This window comes from Fundulus heteroclitus, chromosome 16 (assembly GCF_011125445.2).
Source record: "Fundulus heteroclitus isolate FHET01 chromosome 16, MU-UCD_Fhet_4.1, whole genome shotgun sequence".
Lineage (NCBI taxonomy): Eukaryota > Metazoa > Chordata > Actinopteri > Cyprinodontiformes > Fundulidae > Fundulus > Fundulus heteroclitus.
Window position 1 is genome coordinate 11,040,150 of NC_046376.1, and position 27,858 is coordinate 11,068,007.

The 27,858-nt window shown below is 41.1% G+C and overlaps 2 protein-coding genes across 4 annotated transcripts in view; both read right to left on the minus strand.

The window, feature by feature from the left end:
• The window catches only part of svilc (supervillin c), an 18,624-nt gene extending 10,373 nt beyond the window's left edge, over positions 1–8,251 (minus strand). For 2 of the 3 annotated variants that reach the window (XM_036147775.1, XM_036147774.1), the window contains exons 1-9: positions 8,207–8,251; positions 8,047–8,109; positions 6,482–6,556; positions 6,301–6,400; positions 6,154–6,228; positions 5,881–6,064; positions 2,952–3,118; positions 2,765–2,872; positions 2,554–2,690 (exon numbers count right to left, since the gene is read on the minus strand). In XM_036147775.1, coding sequence (XP_036003668.1) covers positions 2,554–2,690; positions 2,765–2,872; positions 2,952–3,118; positions 5,881–6,064; positions 6,154–6,228; positions 6,301–6,400; positions 6,482–6,556; positions 8,047–8,061 — 861 coding nt within the window. In that variant the 5' untranslated portion in view covers positions 8,062–8,109; positions 8,207–8,251. The remainder of the gene's footprint in view (positions 1–2,553; positions 2,691–2,764; positions 2,873–2,951; positions 3,119–5,880; positions 6,065–6,153; positions 6,229–6,300; positions 6,401–6,481; positions 6,557–8,046; positions 8,110–8,206) is intronic. The other variant, XM_036147776.1, reaches the window with a different exon arrangement.
• Positions 8,223–27,167, minus strand: LOC118556139 (supervillin-like). The gene is made up of 13 exons (XM_036148010.1): positions 26,964–27,167; positions 21,309–21,386; positions 20,891–21,202; positions 17,555–17,710; positions 17,275–17,445; positions 16,432–16,466; positions 13,649–13,710; positions 12,596–12,741; positions 10,486–10,705; positions 9,873–10,396; positions 9,568–9,717; positions 8,520–8,620; positions 8,223–8,248 (listed from the first exon to the last, which is right to left on the minus strand). Exons 3-13 carry the CDS (start codon positions 21,169–21,171, stop codon positions 8,223–8,225), a joined length of 1,872 nt encoding a protein of 623 aa, XP_036003903.1. The 5' UTR covers positions 21,172–21,202; positions 21,309–21,386; positions 26,964–27,167.
• Between the last annotated feature and the right edge of the window lie 691 nt (positions 27,168–27,858).

A 27,858-nucleotide genomic window follows, 5' to 3' on the forward strand; every position in this document is an offset into this window, starting at 1 on the left:
ACAAAGGTTTTCTCGGCCGCCCTGGTGGTCTGTGGGGGAAATATCGTACTTGCAGGAGCCCTCAGCCCACACCCACAGGCTCAGAAGTCTCGTGCAAGACTGCGAGAGTCGGTCTTGCTTTACGGCGAGAACTCCATGTGTTTTTGTCCTGCCATTCACTATATGCACGCGCGAAAGCAACAATAAAGAAAGGCGTGTTAACATCAAATAAACATGCAAGCATATCGAGTTTTTTTTAATTATTATTATTATTTTATTTATTTTTTTCTTTTGAATGTTGGCGAGGCGGTAGCGTGAGTTTGGCGTTTTTTTGACTTTTCGTTGCGTTCGCCTGTCTGCTAAGCTCAAAACAACCGCGCCTGGCTTGACGGAGAAACCAGAACAGCTGAGCATCTTTATGACAGTGCACTTTTACTTTTGCCCTCTGGGGGGAGCCTCGCTGGAAAATCAACCCCGGTTGCATAGTATACCTTTAAAAACATTAGGTGTTCAAAAACTGGGGCTCATGCGCTTAACTGGACCTGCAGCAGCGTCTCAGACTACAGGGTTAATGATACCAACCAAAGCTAACTGAACGCATCAAACTCTCATGGAAACTATCAAGGGCAACCGTTTGATGGAGCAAACATACCAGTAGGTGGCGCTAATAGAAGATAGTATCAAAATGGGGACAGGGTCTTTTTTTTTTATATATATAAAAGATGCATCTCCCTGTATTTCCAATTTCAAGCAGAGCTCTTCAAACCTTAAACGCCTGCATTTCAGACATGAAGATGTGGTTAGGGCAAAATTGTCTTAATTCACATGAAAATGAAACATAGTACGTTTTAACTGGTGATTACGTCCATTCTGATTTTAGTTTCTTACCCTCGGTGTCATCTTTGACAGCAGTTTGAGATTTTGGCAAGCAAATTGACCGGACTAGTTTTTATCAATTATGTCTTTTAACAAAAAGTTAAAGGTATTGATCTTGAGAAAACCGTTCACACATTTATAAGCTCGAGGATTGGCTATTGCGACGTGCTCTACGTCGGTGTCTCCAAGTCGTCAATTAGCCGTCCTCAGTGGGTTCATAACGCCGCTGCCAGCTTCTTCACCAGCATTCCACGGCCACAGCAGATCACCCCAGACCTTTTTCTCTCCAATGGCTTCCAGTTTCTTTTAGGATTGATTTTAAAAGAGTATTTGTTTTTAAAGCCCTTAATGCTCTTGCCCCTCTATACCCGTCTGAACTCTTGTTCATCCATAACCCAACTAGTGCCTTAAAGTCAACAAACCAGCTCTCGCTAGAAGTGCCTGTAGCTAGGTACCAAAATTGGGGGTGATCCGGCCTTCTCAGGCGCTGGACTCTGGAGCAAATTGCCTCTGGACATTTGCACTGCAAACATATTTTTTCAAGCTGGCTTTTAGCGTTCAGTAGCATATTTTTGCATTTTATTTTGTACTTGCTTATGTTTTTAATTCTGTTTCTATAATGCTGATTTTATGTACAGCACTTTGGTCACCTCATGAGTTGTGAAGGGCTATATAAATAAAGATTGATTGATTGATTGATTGATTGATTGATTGATTGATTGATTGATTTCTGTTACACTCCTCCATAGAATGAATGAGGGCCATTTAAATGGGTGGTTTTTCTTCCCACTGTCGCTTCATGCTTGCTCAGTATGAGGGATTGCAGCAAAGCCATGTACAATGCAGACGACTCTTCCTGTGGCTCTACGGTTCCCCAGGAGTGAATGCTGCTTGTCGGGACTTTGATGCAATCAACTGGTTTCCTTATATAGGACATTTTTGACCAATCTGTATAATCTGACCCAATCTGTATAATATGATTGAACTTGACTTTGTAAAGTGCCTTGAGATGACATGTTTCATGATTTGGCGCTATATAAATAAATTTGAATTGAATTGAATTAAAATATGCTAAATTTACTTCACAAGTGAATAAGATGTGGATAATGTCGACTGCATTATCCGCGATGAGAGTTAGGAACATCTATTTAAAGTCAATTATTACAATCTTAACATACAACAATATCATGTTTGGATAGGGATGGGGCAATAAATATGTCTGATAAACAGGTTTATTTTATGTGGTAAATATTTTTTACCAAATAGTAGTTTATTAAACTAATCTTATTTCGTTATGTTCAATGTGTGAATTATTTGGTTTGTTTAAATGAGGTTGCTCAATCTTATTGCACTTATGCTGCACATCATCTTAACGCTGTAGTCAGGGAGTGGTGTCGTGTGACATGGCAGTGGCAGCATCATGCTGTGGGGAAGGTTTTCTTTAACCAGGAGACAGAGGTGATGGGAAAAATAAGGACTGGGGCTGGGGTTTTCCTTCCAGCAGACATCACTTAACATACAGCCAGAGGTATAATGGTTCGACAAATATTCATAATGGCTCAGTCAAAGTCCGATGATCAGGACAAAATGAAGAAAACGTCAAAAAGGTATGAATACTTTTGGAAAGCACTTAATATAAACACCAAAACTGCCTGCAGATAACATGCTTTTGTCATGAAAAACTTGTCCTTTGGGTACCTTTGCCCTCTCCTCTTTGTTGGCAAACTCTCCGCTCCACAGGATGCAGTGCTCCGGAGCGACGAGCAGGAAGCAGTCTCCGCTGTTCAGCGAACGGACCGAGGGTTCTACCAGACGCACCTGGACCTGCCGCCTCCCTGTCAAAGTCCAGCAAGTGGGGGTTAAAATTCAATAAAGCAACAGCGGACGAACCTCTACCATTTTTCATTACCCTTGACGTGAATTAGCATCAGGTTGCTGAACGGAGGGAAAGTCCTGGTTGTCTCCTTATCTGAAGAGGTGACGGGAAGTGACTCCGGCGGGGAAGAGTTCTTACAGTCTGTGTGCAGACAGGAGAACGCGACATGAAGCAGCTGAGCCCAAGAAGGGAGCAGAGAGTCGTAGGAAAACGGGCTCACTTTTTTCTGCTTGGCCTCTCTCCTCGGCTGCGGCGTTGTCCCGGTCCCCCATGTAGTCCTGCCTGATGTCCTCTCTGGCTGCCAGAGCCCTAAGGGGGTTTCTGGAGCCCTGGGTCCGACGAGACGGACGCACTGCTCGTCTGTGCTCTGCGACCGCTGAGCTGAGTCTGCACACAAATACGTGATGAGCAAACACATCCGAGAGTAACGTTATAACCTAAATTATAACATATATTGTTAACCACTCAGAGTAGTTTTAATTCGATGTCCATCAAATATTAAAAGCAACTTTATATCATGTTCAATTGTATAAGAAGCACTGATTGTTGTTCCAAGTAGCTCTAGATGCAGCAGTGACCAGCAGATGCCGCCGTCACGGCAAAAATAGATGAAAGTTGTTTGCAAAATGAACAATATTGATGTAATCAAAGGGAAATTGTTTAGAGAAGGCGTTCCCAATGTGGGGGTTGGGACATGATTTTTTTTGCTGTTATGCAAAAAAGATTATTATATTATATATATATATTATATAGTATTATATTTGTGAAACTGATGCCAAAGGATAGCTTTAACACAGGGGGATGGGCTGCACTTTTTTATAAGAGTAAAAATGCCACTTTATTCTCATAATTTTATGGCTTTATTCTCATAATCCCCCCGGATAAAAAGAGTCCCACCCACCAAAAGGGGATGCCGGTCTCTGACAATAATTTTTGGGTCCCAGGTTTAGAGCATGAGCATCATTGATATGATTTCAATAGCTTTACTCAGGATTTTTGCTTAAATACATATATAAGTGCTTTGGTGTTTTTGTTTCATGCTTTTATGCATCCAATTCTACTCCACATTTTAGAGTGATATATTGTTTTTCAAGTTTTGTTTTTTTTGTTTTTTTACCTGGCAGCTTTAGTTTTCAGATTGGGATAGTTAGAAAAAAGACAAAGTGGTATTGTTTTATGGAGTAATGAATATACGTTTTTAGTTGTGATGTTTACCTTGTTAAGAAGAATATAAATCTGTCGGCAGTGATGGTTTTTAAACACCCATTATCTATACCCAGAATACCCAGAGAGAACCCACACATGCAAATAGTGCAAAAAGACCCTGTAGAATTGGAAACAGGGACCTTCTTGCTGCAAGGCTGGTTGTTAAATCAGCATTTTCTAAATATAATGAAAAAAAGTAATCTCCTAAACACTGAATAAAATGATTACCTGGTAAATAAAAAAACAATTCTGTTTGATCAAAAAAAGCTTTACTTAAACTTTACTAACAGTAAATTATAGCTTTTAGTAATTAAATAAAGATCTAATAAATTAATCCAAATGTGGGACTCAAACCCCAGAACATAAGCATCTTATCAAGATGCTAGCTGTAGCTGGTAAGTGTGATAACTCCCACTGAAACGACATGGACTGAAAGGCCACTCAGAGAGGAAGATGCCATGACTCCAAAACCAACATCAAAGGCCAGATTACAGTTTGCAAATGCACTCAGGCACCAAGACCTTCATTTATGTCCTCTTGGTCTATAAAGCAAAGATTTATGGTACCTCCAATGATGGCTTTTCTTAGATTTGGCGCAAAGAAAAAGGGAGGAAGGTAGCAAGCCTGACCAGACCCTACAACAGCATTAGAGCTGAAAGCTAAAGCATGGGCGCAAATTTGTCGTCCTATTGGACAATAACCCTAAATGTGTCAACAAATATATTACAAAGTGGCTTATGTACACGTTTTAACCTTTTATGGCAGGGGTGTCCAGCTCTAGTCCCCAAGAGCCGGTGTCCTGAAACTTTTAGAGGTTTCCCTGGCCCCACACGCCTGAATCAAATAGCACAGTTAGCTCCTCAGTATGCAGTCAGGTTCTTCAGAGTCCTGCTAATTAAATGATTATTTGACTCAGGCGTGTCAGACCAGGGACACATCTAAAGGTTGCAGGACACCGGCTCTTGAGGACTGGAGCTGGACACCCCTGTTTTATGGAGTGACCGTCACAAAGCCCTGATGGAAGACCCACAGAAAAGGTTGTGTGGAGAGCTGAAAATATCTAATGAGCCTAGAAATGTAATTTAGTTACGCCAGCTCTGTCAGGAGGAATGGGCCAAAGTCTCAGTCCCAGCAAACTATTGTGAGATGCTTGTAAAGTTTAAAAGGCAATTCTACAAATTCAGAAGCACACTTCTCAATTCAAACAAAGCTCAAAACATCCTCAAAGGTATGAAGATAATTTCAGTAACGCTAACTGAGCTAAAAAAGGAATAATTTACTTTGATTTAATGTCAGACATGATGGGAAAAAATGTCACGTGTTGCAGTGTATTTATTCATCTAGTATAAACTAAATATAATAATGGACATCCAGAGTAAATATAAGCAACATATCTGCAAACATTTTCCCATTTATAAAATAATTTAGTCAATAAAGTTTTTTTGGTTTAAGTTAGTTAAGGATGCCATTACCAACCACTGCTTGGTTAATATTTGATTATTTAAAAATAATAGCTGACCTGATAAGTCCAAACTGTTGTTATAAACAACTTTTATATGTTTCATGATCTAATAAAGTAAAGCTTTGATAATTCTGGATCACTTTGGAACAAATTAAAAGTTTGTCAAAGGGCTCTACCAAAAATAAATTAATAAAAAAAGGTGAGAACACAACTGCCACAATGGGCCAGATCTACTCTTAACCTAACCTCTAATGTCCCTTTTAAGGCTATTAACGTGCATACATTACTTTAAAATGCATAAAAAGTGTTTCATTATACATTAGCAGATCTTTGCTTTTGCAAATTTGCACCATGATCCTATCACCCCAAAGAAAAGAAGCCTAAAACATGGAGACTACAGAATACCAGGGTCAAAATCAAGGCTATCTAAAGCTGTCTTTACCGTGTTTAAACCGTAATGTGGACTCCTCCCTGTACTCACATGGGCATGCTGCTTTGGCAGAGGGTGGCAAAGTCGCGCTCCCTCTCTGACGCAGCCACGTCGCCGCACGGTGTGGGGCCGCCTGCTGGAGGAGGCAAGCAGCCGCCGCAGAAACCTCCGTCCGACATCTTGGAACTATCGACTGGTGCCTCCTCGTGAGCCAGGTTTATGTGTGAGACACTCTCTGGAGCAGCGGTAGACCAAAACAGACGAGTGAAAAAAAAGCCTTTCAAAAAACTGGCTCAGAGTTTGACGAGCTGAAGCAGCACTGACCTGTCGTAGCTTCACTGGAGTCCATCTTCTTCTTGGAAACATCCCTACTGTCAGGTTCAGCTGGAGATCCCGGACCCAAAGTTGCAAACGCAGAAATGTTAAATTACGGAGACGACCCCAGTCCAATCCCAGAGGAAGCAAACTCACTTCTCTTGACGCTGATCGCAGCTTCCTGTGTGTTGCTTTGCTGCTGCACGGTCCTCTCTTCAGCTTCTTCCATCTGAAGCTCATCCTCGGCTTCTTTAGCCTGCACGTCAACACAAACAGATTTGACACGGTGCAGATCCTCATCACGGCAATTATAAGAACTTAATAAATCATATATCACCTTCTGTCTCCACTGGGGCTGGACTGGGCTCTTAGTAGGAGAGGAGACTTCTTGGGCCTCAAAGCACAGGCTGGTCTAAAACACAATTCACAGAAGATTACATGGACACCGAGGGATGTTCATGATCTGTTTAAACAAAAGCCAACGACTCAAAGTCACCCGACGAACATTTAAAGAGACCTTTTCATTTCAATGCTGCAACAGCAGTAGGTTTGTACAACACCTTCTGCCATTATCCAAGGGTTTAAAACTATGAGGGTGTAATAAGATCCTCCACAAATCACTTAAAGAAGCACAACCTTGAATAGAGAAACAGCACTTCTGGTGACAGACAGGCAAACTCACAAAGACACTTGCATGCATCGAAATTAAGCAAACCGCTGAACCTCAAACTCCACGCAAAGGGACATCTGTATATAAAATAGCAATAACGATGTTGAGGGGGTCTCTTAAAGGGATGGGAAGATCTTTTCTTCTTTTCTCTCTTCCTTTTTATTTCATATTCCGTATATAAAAAAGATATTTATTGTCTGCATCTCCTTATATGTCCCAATTAAGAACAAAAAATATGTTTATCTGTGCAGTTAACCCATATATAAATGTGGTGTCATGTAGGTATACAGCAAAAATCTATAATTTTTTGTGCATATTTATGTAAAAAAAAAAAAAAAAAAAACTGCCACAGCCAATGGTGGCAAGTTCCTTGCCTCTTGCATCCAGTGCAGAAAACAAGCAGATGGAGGAATGCAAAACGTGTGTAAACGATGGAGTAAACTGCAAATTGCTGGTGAAGATTCTCAGTCATCCAGGTCATGGTCATTCCAAAAAAAAGTAAAAAACAAAGCAACTGGACTTGTTTTCTGTAGTTGAAGACATTTCGCTTCCTCTCCAGGAAGCTTTCTCAATTCAAATGTCTGGAGTAATGATGAGTACCAAGCCTTATACTACTGCCCAAACAAAGACGCTTGGCGCTTGGCTGCGAGGGCCGATCCACGGCGATTGCGGCTTTAATATCCTTCATATGCGGCCTATCAGCGTACCTCGAGTCGCTGTTGCAGGTTCCATAACAACAATATTTAAAAACCATGTTTAGGAGACGTCTTAGAGTAAAACCAAGGGTAACGTACAGCGAAAGAGTGGAGGACAATGCATATTTGCCCTACCTGTAACACGTGATATGACGTCACGTTCTAAAAATTGCTCGCTCGCGGAACGCCATTTGGATGTTGTCTAAGCCATTACACGGCCTTTGTTTGGGCAGTAGTATAAAGCTTGGTACTGCACATTACTCCAGACTTTTTGAATTGAGAAAGCTTCCTGGAGAGGAAGCGAAACGTCTTCAACAACGGAAAACAAGTCCATTTGCTTTGTTTTTTACTGTTTTTTGGAAGTAAACTGCAAAGCCTCGTGAATTTAGCAGAGGTGGGTTTGTAGAGTGAGTGAAACTTCACACTTCTCATTGATCTGAATGTGTGCGCTTTTAAAAACCGCTCCACTGCATGCTGAACACTCCAAATCACGACAAGCAGGATTTAAGGTCCCAAGCAGCCGGTTCACGCCGTTACCTGGTTAAAACACATGATATATTGGGGTGTACTGATAGAATAGACAGAGGCAAAGATGGGTTCCTGAGAGAGAGGAGATAGTGACAGGCTGAAGCTGTTTGATTCAGGCTATTTTACATTATGAGGATCAAGGATTGTGAAGGATTTCGTAAAGCTTTACCCAGCACTGTGGTGTCTCAAGAGGAGGGCTTTCTGATGGCTCCTGCATATGAAAACACAACAGAGGAAAATGTTGTGAAGAATTATCGTAACCACAAAAGAGTACCGAAGAGAACACAATAAATATCAGCAGTACATGCAACATGGCCGACTTGCTACAGAGGAGACGTTTAGGTCATAAAGGGGGTAAAATTTAACTACCAAATAATCAGTCTGTTTGCATTCCACATTCCCACCAGCTGTTATAAACGCATAACTGGTCTGAATAAAGTTCCCAGTAACATGAGGCTGATCTCAAAACATTAAACACATACCAAATGCAGAGTGCTTGTGCTGAGCGACGCTATATCCGGTTTCAGTGGCACGGCAAATGGCCCGATCTAACCGCGGGTCGAGGCTCAGAATTTCAAACCAGCTGCAAGAGGGAACCCACTAACCCCTAACAGAGGGTACAATACTCAGCTAAAATCAAGAATTAGTCAGGTTTAAATGCTTTACCTGTGGTAAAGGATGATGCTTTGCAGAAGCATTCACAATTCCCATTTTCTGGCCTTACATTAGTAAATTTTCTTGGGATTTTAGGGGAATGACCAACATTGTATAACGATGAAGTGGCAGGAAAAGGACATGTGGGTTTTTTATTTAATTTTTTACAAATACAAATCCTAAAAAGTTACTATTCTTATGTAACAAGCTCCCAATACCCCTAACTACAATCTAATATCTAAAAATCTCAGTAAAAATACAGCTACCTACAAAGACATGCCGTCCTCCTAAACTGATATGCTTGGGAAAGAGGACGTTAATCTGAGAGGCCCGTGGTAACTCTGGAGGAGCTGCAGAGATCTTTAGCCAACAGACAAAACAACCAGTTGTCCACTCTACGATCTGGCCTCCATAAAAGAAATGGAAGGAGAAAGCCAGTATTGAGGGAAATCCATGAAACTTGGTTGTGAACTCATCATCTCCACAGAGAGACATGGCGGCGGCATCAGTAGGTGAAGGGTTCAATAAAAAGAAATGAGTCAGAGCGGCTGAGTACAAACGTACGCAAACTCTACCAACATTTTTGAGAGCTGTGTGCCCTTTTCTTCCCTTTTCACAACTATGCGGTACATTGGGTTGGTCGATCAAAGGAAATCCCCACAAAATACGACGAAGTTGATGATTGTAAAGTGAAAAAATGCAAATACCTGTGCACACACCGTGTATTTATACAGGGATTTCCTCTACGCTTATTTTAGGTTCCAACAAAGAGATATTTTGGTAACTTTGGTAATAAAAACATTCTATGTTGGATTTTGGAGAAAAGAAAAAAATTAACAAACTTTTAAACAAAATTCTAATTTGATGTATGTTTGCAGTGGAGTGGACGCAGGGATGTAAATGCATCTCGGTTTTCCTACTGTGCCTCTCACAGACGCTGCTGCTTCCTGCTGTTTAGGTGAGCGAACTCCACCGCAGACCAAAACGTTTTGTTTCGGTTTGTCGCTCTGCTCTTCATCTTGTGTTCTGAACAAATCACACGAAATAAAAAAAAACAAATACGTGTTTAAAAAAAAACGTCTGTTATCTTTGGTTTATTTATTTTTTTAATCAGAACCATTAATGGGTAAAAATATTGCATGCGGCAGCTACAAAGAGCTCATGTTACTCCTTAAACTTGCCTCGTCACATCTGAGCCGTTTCCCACAGAGGAAGCGATCTCCTGCTGCGGGCCGCTCCGAGAAGGCCTCTCCTCCTGAGGAGCATCCCGCTCTGAGGAGGCCTGTGTCGGGGTCTCCCTCCGGTTTCGAGCCCTCTGCCTCCACGGAGCTGCTCGGACTGAACTTCGCTGCACGCCCGGTGTCTCCCTCTGGGATTCCAGCCTCTCGGCTCCCTCCATCCTCCCAAACATCTCTGCATCGGTGACGTCTCTACCATTTTGCTGGTGGTTGGGTAGCGGCTCCCGACCGTCGGCCCCGCTCCACCCTGAGCCTTCAGGGCAGCTCTTCTTCAGGATTCCCTTCGACGGCGGTACGGAGTTGCAGTCCCGCGAGCCCCGGTGCGTTGATTCAGGTTCTGAGAGTTCAGATATTGGTTGTATAAGGCGCACCTCGCTGGGTTTCAGGTTGCCAGGCGAGGCCTGCTGTCTGTCGTGCAGATTAGGGGACAAACTGAAGGCAGGAAGCTGAATGGGGCCTTTCTGAAGCTGCAGTGAGACATGAAAGGAATATAAAGAGGTCAAATGCAGAAAAAAAAGTGTTTAACTTTGACTCCATTTTGATTATTTCCCCTCACCAGGCTGACTTCGTCCACTGTGATGGGCTGGGTGCGGTACCGAGCCCCTTTCTGCTTTCGCCTCTCTGGGGGCCCGTCGGTGGGGCCGGCCCCATTCTTTCCGTGCAGGGACAGTCTGTTGAAGAGGGCCAGCTTTTCTCTCATGCTCATCCGGCAGCTTTCATCTGCGGCCTCCACCGGTTCGGCCTGCTCGGTCTGGACCTCCTCTGCTGGATTGGCGCTGCATAATGTGACAAAATGAGAAACCGTACAGACCTGCAGAACTGTGTCACCAGAACAATTTGTCTTTTTATGACCCATCTAGTATTGAGAGCACAGTAGGGAGCACAGTAGGGAGCACAGCATGTTCCCCCGCCGCCTTCATCAAGCGCAGCGTCGTTTATTTTTAGTGAATTCACCAGACTCCGTTCAGCAGCAGCTGATACAACCATGGAGCTAAAAAAGATCTGCAGCTGAATATTGTCCAAGTCGCAAATGATCGACTGCATGGCCACCGCTTCATGTCAGCTGACTTATAATGTTTAGCCTGTTCTGATCGCGGTTGTGAAGTAGCGGCAAAAAGCCCTGTGACCACCTCCCCGAAAGAGTTCAGGCGGCAACACGCCGGGACCTTCGTGGAGCAGAAATGGACCACTAGAAATCAGCTAGCTGTAGTTCTTTCAGGTAGCAGTGTCTAAGATGTGGGATGAAGGAACGTCAACAGGCAGCTCAGAGGAGAGGCCGTCGTTGCAGCTTCACGCTGGAAGTGTTTTGTGAAAGAGACTATTAAGTCAACCATGATCTCCTCTGCATGCTACAGTATTCACGCGTAAAACAGGAGACATCTGCCCAACAGCTAAAACGGTCCAAACTTAGTGATGCAGCTGATCAGAGATTATACCAACAAACAAAAAAAAAGCACATCTGTAAAAGAAAATTTGGAAAAAGAAAAGAATGAAGTAGTTGCAATGGCCCATTAAAAGTCCAGACTTCAACCTGACTGAAATACTGCAGGGCAACATTTAAAAAGCTGTGCAGAAACCAAGGACTGAAAAGGACTGAAGCAACGTTGTGAAGCAGAGAGGACCAGATTTCCTCTACAGCGGAAGAGAAGCTGATAGTCACTAGGATTTTGCTGCTAAACTGGATTCTATAATGTATCAAATCATAAAGTTTACTTCTTTTTTATTGACTGCATAATAGCTACACCAGGAGGAAAGAAAACATGTGTAGAGAACAGCACTAAGCGTACAGTGGCTCAGTGACGTTCTCTGTCTTCTTTGGCTCCTCTATCACCGAAAATCTGCAACATGTGACGGGAAATGAGGATTCTATAAAGCACCAGGAAATCATGGGAGAAAACGATATGCTGTGTTTCAACATGTCGACGGTCGCAAGTGAATCTCAAAGTTCACCAAGGGTTTGTCTCAGAAGAAGTCATCCTCGTCGTCTTTCTGGAGCTTTTGTAAAAAATAAAAAATAAAATAAAAACCTTTGGAGGGATTTGAAAAGGACGGTTGCAGCAGACGAACTAACGCAATATTAATCAACTGATGGCTGTTGCCTGAGAGGAGGGAGCTAAAATTTCACAGGAAAGTTGGCAGAAGCTGGTTTCTGGCAATGAATCATGTTTGCAGCAGAATAAAAAAAGATCAAAATGATGCTGTAATAAGTAATGAAGATGCATTTTCTGTTAAAATTATATAAACCAACTGCAACACTAATTGTGTTGAGATTATTAAATTGTTGTTTGATTTGTTTCTTGCTAAAATAAAAAAGAAAGCTGCTAGTTTCCCTAATGAACCTGATTGCAGTGGGTGTTCAATAATTTTAGGAAACTGTTATGACCCCTTGTGGTTATGGTCGGCCATTTACCCTTCTAGCATCACTAATTACTAAAATGGACCTGGTGATGCCCTTGTCCTCAGCTTTTTTTAAACCCTGGGTCCCAAATAATCTCTGTCAGCTCTCCTCCACAGGTATGAGCCAGGTCGTAACAGAAACAATATCAGAAACTATTTTAATTAGTTTACTCTGGTTTTATAGCACATCTCTACCTACTTTCAGCGCTCTGAATTGTCTTGTTACTAAAAAAAAAAAGTGCTATTTAAATAAACTTGCCTTGCCTTACCTGATTGCCACCATTTCCTCACAGGTGATTGGCTGAGTGAGAAAGCGATGCTCGTTGCCACGGCGCGTCCTCCGTTCCTGGAAGCTGCTGGCTGAGCGAGGCTTCAGCAGAGCCGAGGAATCGGGGGCCGCTGACTTCTCCAATTCCTCAAAAGGCAGAGAAGGTATCAATGTCTCCTCGTCAAGGCTTAAAAATGATCCCAAACTTTCCCCAAAGGTGGACTCCAAATGTAAGGCCTTAACCAGACGGCTTCAACTTTTGAACCATCTAAAGATGACAGTGCAGCTCCACCATCATTTTCCTTCACTCTTTCATAGCTTACATCTAACGAGGAAGACATCATTTTAATCTTTTAAACCGGTCTTAGTTAACAGTCCTTTAAAATCATTTAATAAAAACAATAAAATCAAATCTGAAACAAAACCTTAAGTGGTGCATCAGTTTGAAAACTGCACAGAGCTCAAACTATCACTTCAAAATGTTTCTAACAAGAAGTCAGGCTCTCTCGTAACATTTTAAATTGATGAGCGATGACTTAAGATGTTGCACTTTCCTGCATTTATGTGAGGAGGTAGGCAAAGTGGCACTGTAGCTGCTGGATAAAGCATCTTGGCAGCTTTCTTCCAACAGGTGTAACCAGAGACCTGCAGGCTTCAGTTTCCTCGCTGCCAGTCTCTGCGGAGCAGCAGGCTAATTATACCACGACTGCTGGTTATTAATGGAACTAGGATGTCTGGCACAGTTTCACCTGAGTCACTGGGACTAAAACTGAAAACGTTTCAGCTTCTGGCCGAAGCAGAAACATCAAGCCTGGTCCATATTTCCACCACGCGATCTGGCCGTTCTCCATGCTCGGTGATGGTTTAACGATGTCTCTCAGATTATTCGGAGCACAGCTAAGGCAACTGTCCTTCAGCTGCTCAATCAAATCCTCTGCAGGTACAGCAACTCTGTAACATTGCTTGTATTTTCTTTGCACTCTTTGACAAGTTTGAGCAGCGTCCATGAGAAAGTAAACGGGTCACGGGTTCACTTTTCAGAGAACAGACTTACTTTGAACAGCGACATCTTGGCTGCCACGCTCATTTTGGCTCGATCATCTGTTTTCACATCAGCTGGAAGAGAGAAGATGGAAAACATCAATGTGTAAATGTGGGGGGGGGGGGGTGGAGAATTGCAACCCAACACACTTAAACTGTTGCTAAATACGACCTAATACACTGCAAAAACGGATCTAAAAATAAGTAAAATGTTCTTAAAGTTAGTGTATTTCTACTTGATTTGAGCAGGTAAATAATATTATCTGCCTATTGAATGAGTATTTTGACCCCTAAAACAAGATAATTAGATATCCTGCACTTGAAATAAGATGGAGATCATGAGTTGTTCCTATTTTAAGTGCAAAAATCCTATTCCATTGGCAAATCATCTTATTTACCTGCTCAAATCAAGGACAAATACACTCATTTTAAGAACCTTTTACTTAATTTTAGTTCCGTTTTTGCAGTGCATGGACCCGCTAGTGACTGTTCTTCCTGAATCAGTTTGAAATAGCGCACTGGTACATGGCGTAAAAATCAACACTTTATTGTTACTTATTTGAAGGTACTTTCTGTTTATTCTGTCTGGAATTTGTCACATTACAACCAGTTACTTCAGTGTATTTTACGGCAATCAACACAAAGTAGCATATGATTAGGAGGTGGGAGAAAAATGAAAAATGGTTTTTGAAAATGTATCAGTAGTAAAATACTGAAAAGCACAACTTGCTTCAGTAATCAGCTTTTCGTTGATGGCTCTAAGCGCAAACAAATGCTTTCAGAAGTCACCTAATTAGAGTCCACTTATACGTAATTTAATCTTCGCTTAAATGCTGCTGTTCTGGGAAGGCTTTAGAGATGGCCAATTAACCAAAAACTGGCAGGTCGGGCATTGATCCCATTACTGAGAGAAGCAGCCAATGGCAGCTCTGAGGAAGGTTCAGCGATCCACTGCTTAGGTGGTAGAGACGGCGGACAGGACAGCTATCAGAAGAAGAAGGCCATCGCTGAAAGGAAGCCATAAGAAGTCCGTGTCATGTAGGGTGCACAGCAAACATGTGAAAGAAGGTGATAATCAGATAAGACTGAATGAATTTTCCTGATTACAAACAATATGCTGTGCAAGGCACAACATTAACACTGTAGATTACTCTGGATAAACCATCCCCATAATGAAACAATTGTGGTGGCAGTATCATGCTGTGGGAATTTTTTTCTCCAGCAGTTGATGGAAGAAGGGTAGCGGTAATTACAGGAAAATCCTGGAAGAAAATTTAGTCCTTAAAGAGTTGACAGTCTCAGCAGGACAACAACACCGAACCTAAAGCCAGATCTTGAATGCTTTAGATCTAATCTGCGTTTTGGAATGGGCTAGCGAGGTCTAGACCTAAATCCAGATGTTTACAGATCCGCTCCATCCAACCGGACTCAACCTGAGTCGTTTTAGAAATATTGTAAGAGGTAGCAGAGACACACTCTTTAAAAATGTACTGCTGAAATGGCTGCAGAACGTGGATAGTACTGACTCACGGGGGCTGAATGCAAATGCACACCACACTTGTCAGATTTTTATTTGTGAAAAGCTTTAAAAGCAACAAGTCATTGTCCTCCTGCTTCACAGTTATGAATTATTTGGCTGGTTCTCACAAAAAGGTCAGTGAAATACATTAACCTTTGTTGTAATGTGATCAAATGTGGAAAAATTGGAAGGATGTAAATACTTTTGCAAGACACTGTAGTCTCATCATATAAAAAAAAAGGTATTTTTAAAGGTATATTGTATACTGTCAACAAAATGATTCCATCTGAAAAGATCTGTTTTACATAATTTAGCATCAGCTTAGACAAAATACAATAAGAAATATTTCTAAAGTAAAGAGGTTTGTGAGCCACATCTTTGTATAAACCTGCAATCTTTTTCTGCTGGGGTCAAATAAGAATAGAGATGACTTTGCATCAAGCCCACATGGTTTCTCACTCATAAACCTATCATCACTGACCAAATCAAATAAAGTGAGCATCCGAAAATAACCTGGCTAATTTCCAAGGCAGTTACATGAGTTTAACTGTGAAGGCTGGATGAACAAATACAAAACATGAAAGTCAGTAGATCTGAACCTTCTTATAGCAGCTCTGCCTGCATGTTCAGGGTTGTTGCCCTGCTGGGACCATAGATGAATGTCGTGCAGCTTGTAACAGTTTTTCCTGTAGGGTGTACAAAATTCATCTCCATCCATCTTTCTATGAGCTCTGAGCAGCTTTTCTGACCATGCAGAAAAAAAGCACCATTATGCTTCTACTACCATGTTTTGAAATACCTAATTTCACCAACATCTCATATCTGGGATGACATAGTTCAGGACATGGCTTGCAAGTATTTAGACAAATTGAGCAGTATTTAATTTGTAATGATGAACACAACTCCATTGAAAATGTGTGTGTGTGTGTGTGTGTGTATATATGTATATGTATATAGTAAATGCAGAGAGACATTTTCATTATTTCTCATTTGTCATCGTTTTCCAAATAATAGTCCTGTGTTGTAAGATTAATTTTTAAGTCTCTGCGTAGTTATTTGAAATCTCACTTTGTTCGCCGTTATTGGAGATTTATTTAAACCAAGGGTGTCCAAACTTCTCGCCAAATTTGTCAAGTCAAAAGCACTCAAGGGCCATAAAATGTAGAAAAAAAGATTTTTTAAAAACATTAAGTAAAATATTAGATTGTGATTTTTAAAAAAAAAAATTTTTCCAGCAAAGCGTGTAAAGACATTTATAAAAGAAACTGAAGCTTTACCTTTCTTGTTGTCATGTACTTCCGCGTCCAAGAGCCTAGAAGAGGAGACCACAGCGTGAAACCTGAACATGAAGCGGCAGCTCTGTGTGTTCTCGCTCGGATCCACTTTAAATTTACTGTGTTTCTTCCTACAGACTCAGGGAATCAAGATACTGTGAAACATTTGCATTCCAGGTAAAACCTCACTCTTGATCTCAGGATGGAGGACAGACTCATGCAAACCACCTATAGGTTTCTCTTTAAAGCCTCCACTTAAACAGCTTACTTTTTAAAAATATCAACGGCTTAATATCAGTTTCAGTTAAGGAAAATAACCCTATGTCCAAAAGCTACAGGTGAGTATTGGACAAAATCAGCTTTTCCTGTTTAATCTACAGCACCCATCCAAAAGACCTGTAAAAAGTATTTAAATTGAAAACAGCACACTGGAAAAAAAAAATAGTACTTCTTATAGGAAAACCATGTCAAGAAAAAAACTGTTGATTTGAGCCTCTAGGAACTTTTAACTTGTATTCAACGACTTCTGGTTTCCTGTTCTTTGAATATGATGCAACACAGAAGCCCTTTTGTCTGACCAACTCTTCAAAATGGGAAAGACAATAGAACATGTTTTAGAGTGGCTTTAATTGCATGGCTACACTCAAGGAATTTCTCACTTCAAATGGCACATATGCATCTACAGTCAGAGCATTAATCAAAAAGTCTTACGACAAACCGGAACGGGACCTAAGTCTATTTTTCTACCACACACGGTGGGCAGAATGGTGCCCTATTTCAAGGTTGGTTAAACGATTTTTACCAGGGTTGCAAAGAAACGTGGAGGACGACAATAAGATCTCCTACCCGGTTCTCTCCTCCATCTCATTGGCTGTGATTGGCTGGGTCCTGAAGCGCTCGCTGGTTTTGCGACCCCCTCCTGATGCGCCTGGAAGGTAACGCCTGGTCCGCCGCCGGCTTCCCTCAGAACCAGCAGCCAGGTCCAAAGAAGACGTGGTTTGGCCAATATCAGGACCACTGGGTTATATAAACAAGAGAAAAAAACAGAGAAGGAAAGGCAAAGATAAAGTCAAATACTCGTACGAAGAAGACAGAGTTTGGATCACGCACATGCCGGTGACCCTACAGTTTCTCCTGGCCTGCTCCACTCTCTGCCTGCTGCAGAAGCACACTCTTCAACTGGCCCACCGACACCCGGGTGTGGAGCTGTGGGGCATCGGGTCCTGGATGGACCAGGTGTCCATCCTCGACCAGGACGGTGGCAGAATCTTGGTAACTCTGGCTAAAGGGGGCAGGGAGCAGGTGAAAATGTAGGATGAACGAAGGAAATTCATACACCGGCTCCTCTCCTGTGGAACCAACTTCTAGTGGTGTAGGTTATCCTGAGCTTTTACTGCAGTTATGCTGCTATAGGCTCAGGCTGCTGGAGGACATCAGGGTCTATTTCTCTCAGTCTGCTGAGTTCTCCTACTGTTCTCCAATTTCCCATTATTTGTTGTTATTTCAACCTTCAACTTTATCTTCTCCCTGTTTTTTTTTTTTCTCTTCATAGTAGGTACACCTGGTCTGGCGTTCTGTTAACTGAGACATCATCCAAGGAAGACAGATCACCCGCTATTACCATCTAATATAGAACAGATTCCTGGATCAATGTGTGCTTCTGTGCTTTCTGTGTCTCTGCTCTGTCTTCTCTAACCCTCAGTGGGTCGATGCAGATGACAGTTCACACTGAGCCTGGTTCTGGTTCTGCTGGAGGTTTTCCTCCCTGTTAAAGGGGAGTTTTTTCTCTCCACTGTCACTTCATGCTTCATACATTTACTATAAACTCATGCCAAGCTAAAGAGTCATTTTTACTTTGACCAAATGCTCAACACGCACTCTGAATGGCAGTTTATCATTCAGTCAAATACTCAAACATAACAGCAACATTATCTGCGATAGTTAAATAAAGTATGGTGTCATCATCTGCATAAAAGTGCGCCTACAGCAGAAGTTGGATGTTATATATGAAACTAAGATAAAATGAGACCCTGCTAAAATGTTCAGAAACCCTGAATGTACAGTTAAAACCAGATGTTTTTGTACAGTGGATTAAAAAAAACTGTTAAAGGGGAGTTTTCCTCTCCACTGTCGCTTCATGCATGCTCAGTATGAGGGATTGCTGCAAAGCCATCAACAATGCAGATGACTGTCCCTGTGGTTCTACACTCTTTCAGGAGGAGTGAATGCTGCTTGGAGAGACTTGATGCAACCTGCTGGGTTTCCTTAGAGGGGAAACATTTTGACTAATCTGTCTGGAGGATTTGACTGAATTGACTTTGTAAAGTGCCTTGAGATGACGCGTGTTATGAATTGGCGCTATATAATTCAAATTAAGTTGAATTGAATAATTGCAATGTTTTCCACCAAGGGTAAAAGTGTTGCAGAGAAAGATGCAACTTCAAGGAATAAATGGAGAGTCTCCTCTTAGCAACACCAGCTCTCAGATCACCTGGGATGTCAATGCTGACTGGAAGCTCTCGGTTTTAATGAGCAACAAAGGCCACGGAGCTGCTGAGGAAGTCAGCTGGCGTAGTCAGCAGGAAGGAGGCGAGTGAGGGGTTTGAATGATTGGGAAAACTGTCAGGATTACTGACAGGCTGCTGGGATTTACATTCACATACCATAGAACCTGACGAAGTGCGCTATTGTACTTGCGACAATGTTTAGAGGCCTTAATAAAAAAAAACATTTTCTGAAGCCAGTTTATAAGGACGCCTCAATATTTTACACATAATTTTACACAGGCATGTCAAAAGTATGGCCTGGGGGTCATTTGTGGGCCTTGGTCTGTTTTTTGTGTGGCCGCTAACCTGCCTTTCAAAAAACACTTGGTCCACTAGCACAGACGGCTGATGCAGATTTAAACTTCCTATTTTTAATTAGGGCAAAATTATTTCAGACAGGTTAAGCTCTTAAAATTAAAATGTTAGGTACAAAACAAGGTGTTCATCTTTTAATAACTTTTTACATTCTCTATGATTTCACAGTAAAGAGAATGGACACAGGACATTCACTGAAATGCAGGCTTTTGTGCATTAAAATCTGTTTTGAATTCAATTATTTAGACTGGCTCAATACAGTGGCAGTTTTCAAAAGAAATACTGACCCAAATCCTGTTCTTATATTGCTAGATCAGAAAGAATTCAGCCTAAAATAATTTCCAAACTGGGTGAACGTCTTTTAATAAAACAAATGAGCAAAACATGTTTCTAACTTTAGATCTACAGTGATTTACACAATTAAAATTATCACATGTAAAAAAAAAAAAATTTTTTAAATCACAATCTAATATTTTACTTAATGTTTTTTAAAAATCTTTTTTTCTACATTTGGCCCTTGAGTGCTTTTGACTTGACAAATTTGGCGAGAAGTTTGGACGCCCTTGGTTTAAATAAATCTCCAATAACGGCGAACAAAGTGAGATTTCAAATAACTACGCAGAGACTTAAAAATTAATCTTACAACACAGGACTATTATTTGGAAAACGATGACAAATGAGAAATAATGAAAATGTCTCTCTGCATTTACTATTTATTTTATATATATATATATATATATAGATAGATAGATAGATAGATAGATAGATAGATAGATAGATAGATAGATAGATAGATAGATAGATAGATAGATAGATAGATAGATAGATAGATAGATAGATAGATAGATAGATAGATAGATAGATAGATAGATAGATAGATAGATAGATAGATAGAAATTAAATACTGCTCAATTCACCTAAATACTTGCAAGCCATATCCTGAACTATGTCATCCCAGATATGAGATGTTGGTGAAATTAGGTATTTAAAAATATGGTAGTAGAAGCATGATGGTACCGGGGTGCTTTTTTTCTGCATGGTCAGAAAAGCTGCTCAGAGCTCATAGAAAGATGGATGGAGATGAATTTTGTACACCCTACAGGAAAAACTGTTACAAGCTGCACGATATTCATCCATGGCACCAGCAGGGCAACAACCCTGAACATGCAGGCAGACCTGCTATAAGAAGGTTCAGATCTACTGACTTTCATGTTGCAAAGGCCTAGTCAAAGTCCAGTCCTAAATCCAGCAGAGAATCTATGACAAGTGATCCACCCAGTTGTTCTGTGAGGGAAATTAGTTTTATTTGATTGGGGTTCAAAATTAAACGAGCAGCTAGTTGTGCCTATGTTATATCTTTGGGCTTCAGAGCTTTCAGACCCCTCATGAATCACAGGGATGAAAGAAATTGGACTAAGAGCTGAAACTATAAAGAAAGACAAAATCTGTCTCAAAAACAAGCATTTTTTTCCCCCTTTTCAGCCTGACTCCTAGTAAAAACCTATAAATGAATGAAACCCATTGATTTTAAAAAGAATTGACTGCTAATTACTGAAATCATCCTGAGTAAAGTCATCGTCGCTCTCCCAGACAGGATTCACCTTCTCAGGTAGCTGGGCTCTGTCGGAGGATCCGCCTCGACTCCATTTGTAACCTCTCGTGTTCTGCCGTTCACCCCTTCACCGCGGCCGTCTGAGTTTAACGCCCCGCCGTGGGCTGGGGTTGCTGGGTTGTTGACCTTCTTTCCATCCCTTCTCACCCACTTGGAGGGAAGCTCCTCTAAGTCTCCGTAGAGCTCGGCCAGCTCTCGCCTCCTCTCGGCCTTGTAGCGGGCGATCCGCTCTGCTCTGGGCTCCAGAGCCGGCTTTTCCGTTGCATCCATGCTCCTCTGAACGACTCTGTTCCTCAAATAGCTGCAGAGCACGGGGGGGGGAGGAAAAGCAGACGGGGGTGTTAGTCCTCCACTTTTCAGCGTGAGCAAAACACAGCATGAAAGTTTTGATTCAGATTCCATCAGACCTGAAGACTTTGGTGCTTTGCTCATGGATTCACTTATAAGGTGTTGGAGGCCATCAGTGCACTTGTGAGATGTTTCTCCTGAAAGATGAAAACAATTTAGTGAGTATCCATTTATTTTAAAAAGACTGGGATTGGTTACACTCACCTTCTTTAAAATGTCCTTAAAAAGACTGAGATACTAAAAATAACACATTATCCTCAATAAACACCACAATGTGTAGATAGTTTTATTTCCCATCTTCATAGCAACTATGGACATAAAGTGTCTTCCAAAAATATTATCTCTTGAACCATTTCACATTTTGACACAGCCAAAAACGATATGTTTCAGATTTTGTGATAGCTCGACATAATGTAGTACATTATCCAGTTTATTTCGGTTCATCTAGTGCACCAATTCTCAGCAAATGGGATCTCAAGACACTTTATAACACAGATTGATCCAGTTGATCTACAAAAATATATAGTGGATTCAATCTAATTATTTACAAAGATTCAAATTCAGTCACATAAATTCCAGACTGATCCTAGTTAGGAGACAATGAAGTCAAGCTCAGTTTATTGGGCCGACTGGCCTTCTGGACCAATAAATGTAGAATGCATGGCAGCGGTCTTAGAGGTATCAGAATCAGAATCAGAAATACTTTAATAATCCCAGAAGGAAATTGTTGAAGTAGTGCACTTAAATTGGAAACACTATGTAAATGCAACATTTTCCCAAACCTTCCTTAGGTTTTGTCTTAAGTTAGTTAACCTCTTTCTTTGAATAGTCTAACCATTTGGTTGAAGCCATGATGGTCAAATATTTCAGAAACTATAAAACAAATGTGAATTAAAATCTACATTTCCATTACAAGATTACCTCCATTCTGACATTTGTGGACTCAATTTATAGCCTTTTGAAGCACATTTTTACAAAATCTATAGGACTAGTTAGTGCAACGAACAGTATGAAATCCTACCCCAGAAAATGAGTGATAAACCAAAAGTTGGTCTTACTAATGTGTGCAAAATGATTATGTGGCCACGTTTAAACAGTTGTGGTTTTTAAAATTCTCATCCTCGATCTGGTTCCCCCTCCTTTCCTCTTTCTCTCGTCCATGTAAAGTGATCGGCACAAGCTGGCCAAGTCAAGAATCTCCTCTTGCACTGAAATCCAACACCACCGCTCGGCTCCACTCGGGGCACGAGCTTCATGGCACACAGTCTGCGCCGTTTGCTGCTCTTTTCAGCGAAATCAAGCAATTTAAGGAACCTGCGTCAACAACATAAGCCTACAACTCTGTCCTAACAGAGCACGTTATTACATGTGAGAGGTCTGATTAGATATGGTTTCAAACGTGTTTAAGCACACATGCAGCATCCCGTTTTAAATAACATGTTCCCAGGCAACATGGACACACAAACAATCAAGAAAAGTCCCTTCAGTCTGCAAGGAGGAACTAAACCTGGAGACTATTTTGAAAAGGATGCAACATATCAAAAAAAAAAAAAAAAAAATTATATATATATATATATATATATATATATATATATATATATATATATATATATAATTTTATAATTTAGGAGAATCAAAAGCTCAAGTCCAAATTACACATGTTGAAAATTCCGCAAAACGTGTGGAGAAGCTTTGATCAATACCAGTTGAGATTGCATGAAAGTCTTCCGACATTTAGGCACAATATAAACAGATGTGGCGCAGGACTTGTGCACAGCACTGTATGCAGAAAAATAAATGTGTGTGTGTGCGCGTGTGTCTGTGTGCTTTACTAAACCGTGGATGTCAGCATTCCTACAGCAGGAAGCACAATGAAAGAAGAACAAAGAGGTGGGAGCCACAGACGCTGCGCACCAGAGAAATCGGCTGTAAGGCTGAATGGATGTTCCGGTTGCAGAAGTCCCTCTCTAAAAGATATCAGTTCTACTGCTACTCTCAGGCTGGTGGATTGAAATACAGAGAGAGCTAAAGAATATTAGCTGATTAACTGAACAAAGTTTTTACAACAGTTGGTCAGAGCTGACTCTCGTCCAGATGAAAGATCTGATATTTAAACATCTCTTCTTCCAGGTAGACCAGACCAAGAAGGCAAACTGTTGCAAAGCCACAATTTAACATGCCATTAACATGAATTTGCATAAACAAAACCAAATAAGTGGAAGTTTGCATGATAGCAGTAGAAGTTCCAGTTAAAGCTCAGCAGCTGCAAGCTTCAGTATTTAAGACAGCTTGAAACTCTCCCAGAGATAAATACCATTAATCTTTGATGTACTTTGAAGCTGCTTCTATGACCACAGTGGAAATAAGTGAATGCAGGTCTGGCAAATTCTGAAAAAAATATCTAGGTAGCTACTCATAAAAGAAGCCATCTAGCAGGAGTCTGAAGGTGTTAAACTGTACCTAAATAAGACAGCTTACCAAGCATACAGCGGCTTTGTAATTAAGAATATACGAGTGCTGTTGTCTTCTTAGGCTGAACAAGTGCAAACAAGAGCATTACAAAGTACAGTGATGCTTTCTATTCAGCAAAACTGTAATAAATCATAAAGAGCAGTGTTTCAAAGAATTAAAATATCAAAAAGTGTAAAGAAAGCAGTATCCAAATGAATATATTCATTCATATATTCAACAACATTCAAACATTTACTATAAACTCATGCCAAGCCAAAGAGTCATTTTTATTTCTACCAAATGCTCAACACATACTCTGGATGGCAGTTTATCATTCAGTCAAATACTCAAACATAACAGCAACATTATCTGCGATAGTAAAATAAAGTATGGTGTCATCATCTGCATAAAAGTGCGCCTACAGCAGAAGTTGGATGTTATATATGAAACTAAGATAAAATGAGACCCTGCTAAAATGTTCAGAAACCCTGAATGTACAGTTAAAACCAGATGTTTTTGTACAGTGGATAAAAAAAAAAATTGTTAAAGGGGAGTTTTCCTCTCCACTATCGCCTCATGCATGCTCAGTATGAGGAATTGCTGCAAAGCCATCAACAATGCAGAGGACTGTCCACTGTGGCTCTACGCTCTTTCAGGAGGAGTGAATGCTGCTTGGAGAGACTTGATGCAACCTGCTGGGTTTTCCTTAGAGAGGAAACTTTCTGACCAATCTGTCTGGATGATTTGATTGCATTTGACTTTGTAAAGAGCCTTGAGATTATATGTGTTGTGAATTGGCACCATATAAATAAAAACGAATAAATAAAATCAGACTAAACATCTTGTTTTAGTTCAGTTAAGATTACCCAAAGTATTTAATTTCTGCTAAATACCAGAATAAAGATAATTTTTATATTTTTCTCCAAGGTAAACAGTTTACCTACAACGAGAATGTTTTGCCTTCACAAAATTGAAAAGCTCAGTTTAATGTCTTGGCTTTAAAGCTTCTGATAGGTCAATTCAAAACGCTTGATTTATTTGTACAACAGCATAGGAAAAATAAAAAATAAATCAACCAATGCACGAGGGATGCTTGGAGGTGCCACAGTCTTCTGTTCTAACGATTATAACCAAACATAGACACCCTGGGAACGCCCAGCCATGATAACATTTAGGAAGGAAGCGGGTTCTTCTATCTTCCATGAATTTATTTTGGTACCAAACTTGTGCATCAATGCCGGAACAACGACAAAAGAACCTCGTAGAAATTCTGGTATGAGAGTCTCATAACCCCCACATCCTGTACAGGTATGGGCTGAAAGGAAACTCAAGAGAAGAAGAAGCCATTACTCCAAAAGAAACATAAAAAGCCAGATTACAGTTTACAAATGCACAGAGGGATACATTTTTTTAATCCAGATCATGCTATCTGATTAACCTAAAATTGACCAACACGTACATCTGGAGGAAATTTGAGGGGAGGGGGGGGGGGGGTAGCTTACAAGTCTGAGAACACCAAGTCACCTGGGAGGTAAGGGGTTAGCAGCGTCATGCTTTGGGGTGTTTAGCTGCAGAAGGGACTGGCAAGCATCACCAAACTGATTGAATCAAAAAGAACATTGTTTAGAACCTCAAAAGATTCTTTCAAATGGACAATGACTAAGCAACCCACCACATGACTTACAAAGGTTCCTGTGCAGAACATAGTCAATGTTTTAGAGTGGCCAACACAAATCCTTGATCTTAAAAGCATAATAAGTGTTTTAGTAGGACAGTCTACACTCCTGACTCAGCTTCGCCAGCTCTGCCGGAAATGTGCCAAAGAGCACAGTGAACTATTGTGAGAAGGGTGTGGAAGGATATCAAAAGCATTTGACTCACGTCAAGAGTCAATGCCAAGCAAATGCATGTAAACATCCATCCATCCATCCATCCATCCATCCATCCATTTTCTTACTCGTTTATCCCTCATGGGGTCACGAGGGGTGCTGGTACCTATCTCCAGTGTGCAATGGACGAGAGGCGGGGTACACCCTGGACAGGTCGCAGGTCTTGCATGTAAGCGTATTCATTTAAAAAAAAAAAACTGCATAATTCTATCACTGTTCTGAAATTTAACAAATAAGAAAAATCAAACCCTTTTTTATGCACTATACGCAAACTTCTGGTTTACACTATCATCCATGCCACAGAGAACTATAAGCTAAGCAGTGGACACAGAGATCCTGCATGAGACAACCCGCTCATGCAACCATGCCACCACACATGCCACCAAAATTTGACTGTGGCCAAAACTTTTGCAAAGAGCAACAGCTATGTGAGCTGGAGGACTGTGGAGTGGAGACAGGAGAATGCCACCGAGGCTCAGCAGGGGATCACAGGCTTCTAATCCGGGAGCACTTTCAACACAAGCTGGAAATACGCCCAGCAGCAGTGAATGAGAGAAACGGGCACGGATCTGAACTTTGGCAGAGGGGGGAAATATTCGACTAGGTTCAAGGAGTTTTACAAAAAAGTCCTTCATTGCAAAACTGATCAATTCAACACTGACCTTCTAAAGCAGCCATAAAAATACAACACGAAGTGTAGAAAATGAACCTTTTACCTGAAGGGCGCATTGGAGTCCTTCATTAGACCAGATTAAAAGGCTGGCCAGGAATAAGACTCTGACCAATTCCAGCTACCCTGCGGAGTTACCTGCACCAAAGCTCCCTAATGATCTCTGCAACTCAGGGATAAATTCCCCGAGGATGTTCCTGCATACCGCAAAGACAGCCTTGCATTGCAGAGTGCATGGGTAAGATTAACAGTTATTGTCTGCAGAGGCACGAAGCAGGAGAGCTGACAGGAAGAGCCATCATCACCTTATGACGCGCACTACCATCTGCGTCCACTCAGACTAAGTGCATTGATGGTTTTTGCATTATGCATGTTTAAAACTTCCTTCCTACATCAATTAAAAAAAAAAAAACATACGAGTACTAAGCTTCTAACGCTGATGAGATTGTGGGAATATTTCCAATTCCTCCCTAATTGTATCATATTTACACTGACGCTAGATCAGATTAAGCGAACGCAAAGATCCTTGGGAGAGATTCAATTATACTTTAATAATTTGAAAAAAAACCAGAGGTGAAATATACCATTCCAGCTCATTATTTTGGGAAAACTCTTAAAGGATCACATTAGGTGCGTAATTTGTGCGTAAACTTCGGGTAAAACGTCGTTTGATAGTGGCCGTCTGTCGAATATAAATTTCGTACCGGTGGTTTGACTTTTTATTTTTACTCAAGACAAAAAACGTTGAACGTCCGAACAACAGACTTGCAGACAGCAGGGACTTCCGCAGGTCAGACCAACAGGTGGGCCACTTCTATGTCGACTCCGTTCCGAACTGCTGCTTGGTTCAACACCATTCATGCGTATTCCCGCAAGTTAGATACAAAACTTTCCCACTTTAGTGCATGCATGTTGGAAAGGAACGCGTACTTACACCGAAATGCGCGCTGGTAGGCTTCTTAGCCGGCGGCCCCTCCCCGCTGATCCTTCACTGCCGTGAGTCGCTCCAAATGTAGTCACACTGGCAGCTGGGGGAGGCTCTCCGTACGACAGGGAGAAGGTATAAATATAGATGGGCGAAGCCTGGGACGCCCCTGAGGCTGAACTGGGGCCGGGCTCTCCCCTATGAGCTCTTCCAGCATTTACATAAACTCTTAAAGCTACTAGTCAGACTTGAACCATCAATCAAACTCATGTTACATCTATTTGATCGTCTTAATAACACTGTCATGGTCAGTTTGTTTGCCTAATTTAGATTTTTTTTTTGTGGGGGGGGGGGGGGGTGATATATATTAATATAACCAATTATTATTATTATTATTATTATTATTAATCTATGGAAGTAATATCTGGCTCAAACAAATAAGGTCTGGCTGGTTGCACCCTTCAAGCCTCTACGTTACATCGTTAAACCAAAGAGCTCTTTAATGTCTGGCTAATAAGGTCTAAATGACACTCATTGCAAGTTTTAGCAATTTGGTACGAAAAAAAAAAACCTGCTGATAAATTTTAGCAGAAAACTTTTACTCTCCATTCAGTTGAGATGTCAGACCTTTCCGTCTCTAAAATATAGAACTAAGAAACTGCTGCCATCTGCTG

What these genes read in the sequence shown, in the direction of transcription:
- LOC118556139 (XM_036148010.1), bottom strand. Translation starts at nt 21,171, where the DNA reads ATGGATGCAACGGAAAAGCCGGCTCTGGAGCCCAGAGCAGAGCGGATC. An exon ending in GGAGCAGGCCAGGAGAAACT is followed by an intron (nt 17,446 to 17,554) that starts GTAGGGTCACCG and finishes TATATAACCCAG; the next exon opens with TGGTCCTGATATTGGCCAAA. An exon ending in ATCCCTGCGTCCACTCCACT is followed by an intron (nt 8,621 to 9,567) that starts GCAAACATACAT and finishes TCCCTCTTGCAG; the next exon opens with CTGGTTTGAAATTCTGAGCC.